Raw genomic sequence first — 5,420 nt, 5'->3', positions numbered from 1 at the left:
GCAATTCCCGTACCAGTAGAGGAGTCGCAGGCAGCGACATAGACGGGCGCAGACAGCGCCGAACACTGGGTACGGACGGAGTCGCAGTCAGCGACAGGGAGACGCAGGCCGCGTCAGTTAAGGAGACCGCAGACAGCGGTCAGGAGGCGCAAGGAGCGCCAAGCACGGGGTCCGCAGACAGCGGGCCAGAAGACGCAAGGAGCGTCAAGCATCGCCTGCCGCAGCCAGCGGCGGGAAGGCACAGGTGCCGCCATTTTGGAGAGCGCTGAGGCAGCGCCGTATTTGGACCTGTTAGGATGCAGCATTCCCCGAAGAGGAGCTCGCGGCTGAGAGGAGGGGAAGCCACCCCTACAGCAACGCGAGCGGATCAGCAGCCAGTGAGTAGTGGAGCAGAAAACTGGCCGCGAGTGAACATAACCTCGGCGGCGGCCATTTCTAGCCCAGCCACTACGGTGACTACAGTAGCGTCCCAACCGAGGAGTACTGCTGTCACAGCTGCGGGATCAGAGCCAGAGCGGGAGACGAACCAGTCCCTCACGTCGGACCTTTTGAAAAGGATTGCGGCGTTGGAGGAGGAGCTAAAGCAGGTTAAAGCCCTGAACAGTGTGAGCACCGCCAATTGCGCGCCAATCGCAGTTGGCCCAAGCGCAGATGGCGCCAACAGTGGAGCGTCGGGGCGGCCGCCATCTTGGAGCGGATCGCCATTAGCCACATCTAACGGTGAGGCCTCAACTAACGGGGTCGGGCCGGTCCCACATAGCGGTGTCGGTGCGAGCAGTGCGGCCTGCACGCTGCCGCCATCTTGGAGTGGACCGCCATTGCTAACGACTAGCAATCATTTTGTGGAGCCACTGTGTGCTACAAGTGTTGCGCAGACAGCGCATGGATTCGTGCTACCGGGCGGGAGCACCCACAACGTGGCAACAGCATCGCCATTTGTTGGGTCCTACGCCCCGATAACGCCGAATGAATCCCAAAGAGTGTACGGGCCAAGGAAGCTTCCGGACCTGCCTGTATTTGGAGGGCAGCCCGAGGAGTGGCCGATCTTTAACTGTGCGTTTGTGGAGACGACCCAAGCATACAACTGCACAGACTTGGAGAACAACCAGAGGTTGTTGAAGGCGCTGAAGGATGAAGCACGCGAGACAGTGAAGTCGCTGCTGATTCACCCTGGGAACGTCAGCGCCGTGATGGAGCAGCTGCGCTTTAGGTTCGGCCGACCGGAGCAGCTTATACGCAGCCAGCTGAACAGCGTGCGAGAGGTGCCGCCGATTTCGGAGCAGCACCTGGCGAGGATCGTTCCCTTCGCAACCCGAGTGAGTAACCTAACGGCCTTCTTGCAGTCAGCGAAGGCGGAGCAGCACCTGCGGAACCCAACGCTAATGGAGGAGCTTGTGGCAAAGCTTCCTACGAGCAAGCGAGTAGACTGGGCCAGGCACGCTGCATCGATCGAGCCCTTTCCCACTGTGGCGCACTTCAGCGTGTGGCTGCAGGAGTACGCAAACGTCGTGTGTACGGTTTTGGACGTCGAGGGAAAGGAGCCGAGGCGTCGAGTTCTACATGCGAGCGTCGACCAGAACGGATGCGATCAACAGGATGATCGGCATGGAGGTTGTCCAATTTGTGGAGGGCAACATGCTGCGACGAGCTGCAGGGAGTTCATTGGAGCTTCGCCACCGGGTAGGTGGGGCATGGTGAGGAGGCACCGGCTCTGCTTCACATGCTTACGGAGTGGACATACGACCAGAACCTGCGATGTACATGGCGAGTGCCAGATCAACGGATGCCGCAGATTGCATCACCGTCTGCTACATGGCGCGGACGAGGAGCGAAGATGGCCGGCGCAGCGAGGTGGCTTCAGGAGCCACAACGGAGGAAACCAGCAGTCAGCAGTTTCCAGACGCGACCCGGACAGGAGGTCTTCGCCACGAGGTGGTTACAGGGACCACGAGGGGAGCCTACAGTCGGCTGTCCCCAGAAACAGCCTGGAGATAAGGGCCCCGCAGCCAGCGGAGGCGCCCGTGCAGAGGAACTTAAACTGCGTTGACGCCGAGGGAGGCCGACTTTTGTTCCGTATACTGCCAGTAACGCTGTACGGAGCTGGTCGCCAGGTGGATACATACGCGCTCTTGGATGAAGGATCCTCCGTCACGATGATCGATGACGAGCTACGGAGGGATCTGGGAGTGCGAGGCGTGCATCGACAGCTGAATATACAATGGTTTGGAGGAAGGGCCAGCAGAGAGCCCAGCAACGTGGTGAGCCTAGAGATAAGTGGAGCTGGGAAGTCCACTCGCCACGTTTTGAGGAACGTGTACTCCGTTTCGAGCCTGAGTCTGCCAATGCAGACGTTAGGTCGACGAGATGTCCAGGGCGTGCATAAGGATGCGCGTCTGCCGATGAAGCCCTACATCAACGTGGTGCCTAAGTTGCTCATCGGACTGGACCATGGACATTTGGGATTGCCACTTAGGACGAGGCGGTTTGCCAGAGAGGGACCGTATGCGGCCGCAACCGAGCTTGGATGGGTTGTGTTTGGGCCAGTAAGTGGGCAATCGACTACGCCGTCACCGAGGTCCTACCTTCTAGCCGTGTCAATGGATGATACGATGGAAAAGATGGTGGAGGACTACTTCGATATGGAAAGCTTTGGTGTGAAGCTCGCGCCACAGGTCGCAGGCAGTGATGACGCGCGGGCACAAAGGATCCTCGAAGATACCACGGTGAAAGTGGGGCGTCGCTACCAGACGGGATTACTCTGGAAGGACGACTACGCTGTGCTGCCACGGAGCTATGAGATGGCGCACAGACGGCTGATCAATGTGGAGAAGAAGTTGAAGCGCAACGGGCAGTTGGCGCTGGAATACGATCGTATCATCAAGGATTACGTATCCAAAGGATATGCGAGGAAGCTGCAGCAGGATGAGGTCGCGGTGACGAGCGACCGGCTATGGTATTTGCCACATTTTGGTGTCGAAAACCCGAACAAGCCCGGTAAGGTCCGGCTTGTGTTCGATGCTGCAGCCAAGGTTGGAGGAACCTCGCTAAATTCGGCGCTGGACAAGGGGCCTCAGCATTACAAGCCCTTGCCAGCCGTGCTCTTCCACTTCAGGGAAGGAGCAGTCGGAGTCTGCGGTGACATCAAGGAGATGTTCCACCAAGTGCTGATCCGACCCGAAAATCGATGTTCCCAACGATTCCTTTGGAGAGATGGCAACGACGATCGAGACCCGGATGTGTACGAGATGAACGTAATGACCTTTGGAGCAGCCTGCTCGCCGAGCGCTGCGCATTACGTAAAGACGGTGAATGCCCTGAAGTTTCGGGATTCGGACCCGAGGGCAGTCAAGGCCATCATCGACTACCACTACGTCGATGACTATGTGGACAGTTTCGCTACAGAGAGCGAAGCTATAAGTGTATCTACCCGAGTGAAGGAGATACATGCAGAGGCTGGATTCGTGGAAGCGGCGTTGGGACCACCCGGACAAGTCAAGAGCGTCGGATGGGGTGAGGCTGAGCAGAAGATCCTTGGAATGCGCTGGCAGGTAGCCACGGACGACTTCAGATTCAAGGTGGAGTATCACCGAGTGCCAAGTAGCGTTCTAAGTGGAGATCGAGTCCCTACAAAGAGGGAGTATTTGAGCCTGCTGATGTCAACGTTCGACCCATTGGGATTCCCGTGCTGCCTGATGATTACAGCGAAGCTGTTGTTGAGAGAGATCTGGAGGCAGAAGATCCAGTGGGACGAACCACTACCGGAGGAGATAGGCAGAGCCTTTGCGGTCTGGCGCAGGGAGATGGACGCCGTGGGACAGTTCCGATGCCCTCGTCACTATTTCGGGCATGGAGCAGTTCGGACCGTCGAGTTGCACGTGTTCGTGGATGCAAGTCAATCTGCATTCGCGGCGGTGGCCTATTGGAGGGTCACGTACGAGGATGACAACGTGATGGTTAGCTAAGTGTGCGCAAAGACGAAGTGCGCACCGATGAGAACGATGTCGATCCCAAGGTTGGAGCTGCAGGCAGCGGTTCTTGGAACCAGACTGATGAACACTGTCCAGGAGGAGCACAGTGTGGACATCAGCGAGAAGGTGTTGTGGACGGACTCAAAAACGGTGCTGAGATGGATCGGCAGCACCCACCGCCGGTACAAGCAGTTTGTTGGCAACCGAGTGGCGGAGATTTTGGAGTCGTCGAAGGTTTCCCAGTGGAGGTGGGTACCTACAGCCGACAACGCAGCGGATGATGCGACGCGGTCGCAGAATAAGGCGGACCTTAGCCCGGAATCACGTTGGCTAAGTGGACCCGCATTTTTGAGGCAGCCAGCGAGCGGCTGGCCGGCGCCTGAGGAGGGAACTAAGCGTGTTCCAGATGCGCCTGAGGAGGGAACTAAGCGTGTTCCAGATGCGCCTGATGAAGAGGAGATGCCCGGTGAGTTTGCATTGGTGGCCGCGGATGAATTTGCCATTCCGTTCCAGAGATTCTCGAGCTTCAGTCGCCTGGTGAGGACCACAGCATGGGTCTTGAGGTTTGCGCGTTGGTGTCGCAAGCAGAGAAGCAAGATCGAGGAGTACGGACTCACTGCATCGGAGTGTGAGGCCGCGGAGAACCTGTTAGTCAGACAGGCCCAGTTGGAGTCGTTCCCCGACGAGATGAGGTCGGCGGAATGCGGAAAGAACGTCGCCAGCTCGAGTGAGATTCGAGGTTTATTTATTTATTTATTTATTTATTTATATCCTAGCGCTACAAGTGCACACTTATAATTATCGCGCTAGTCACATTGAGTTGATATTTTATATTATTATTATTTTTAAGTTATTAAAACAATTTCTCTCGCTCTTAATTAATATTATTGACTAACATCAAATTTTCGTAGTTTCTTAGTTACAATTATTATTGTTTTTAAAATATATATATTTTTATTTTTTTTATTTTTGTTTGGTTTATTTTTTGTTTTTTTTTTGTTTTTTTTTTTCATTTAATTTTTATACTTATGTGTACTGGTACTTTAAAAGATCTTTAACTTTATTGTAAAATTGAGTTGCGCTCCTAATTGTTTTGTATTGGTGCGGTAGATTGTTCCATAGCCGGATACCATTTATGAAAAATTGCCTTCTCGAACACAGTGTTTGTATTCGAGGGCATATGTAATTTTTGGTTCTTACAGATGTGGCTGGGGTAAGTTTATTGAAGAGATATTTTGGTTCTCCACTCGTCACTATTTTGTGAAAGAAGATTAAAATTCTGAGATCGATCCAGGAGGTCAAGTTAAGGTCAAGTATTTTATATGTCAGTTCTGATACATGGTCAAAACGTCTTAAGTTAAACACATAACGGACAACTGAATTAAAAGCTACAGTTAATGTACGCAAATCCCGCACATCACAATTTCCAAAAATTTCTATGCCGTAAAAGAG

General features: G+C 54.2%; 2 protein-coding genes across 2 annotated transcripts; both read left to right on the top strand.

Moving 5' to 3' along the window:
• The first annotated feature begins 296 nt into the window (after positions 1-296).
• LOC139353715 (uncharacterized) lies at positions 297-3,962 on the top strand. The gene has a single exon (XM_070998039.1). The coding sequence runs from the start codon at positions 297-299 to the stop codon at positions 3,960-3,962; it is 3,666 nt and encodes a 1,221-aa protein (XP_070854140.1).
• A 21-nt stretch (positions 3,963-3,983) lies between these two features.
• Positions 3,984-4,781, top strand: LOC139353538 (uncharacterized). Its single transcript, XM_070997902.1, has 2 exons — positions 3,984-4,380; positions 4,414-4,781. The coding sequence occupies exons 1-2, from the start codon at positions 3,990-3,992 to the stop codon at positions 4,764-4,766; spliced, it is 744 nt and encodes a 247-aa protein (XP_070854003.1). The 5' UTR covers positions 3,984-3,989; the 3' UTR covers positions 4,767-4,781.
• Positions 4,782-5,420: the final 639 nt, after the last annotated feature.

This window comes from Drosophila suzukii, chromosome Y (assembly GCF_043229965.1).
Source record: "Drosophila suzukii chromosome Y, CBGP_Dsuzu_IsoJpt1.0, whole genome shotgun sequence".
NCBI classification, from domain to species: Eukaryota; Metazoa; Arthropoda; class Insecta; order Diptera; family Drosophilidae; genus Drosophila; species Drosophila suzukii.
Note: the sequence above shows the minus strand (reverse complement) of the source record. Positions and strands in the feature narration are given on the sequence as shown.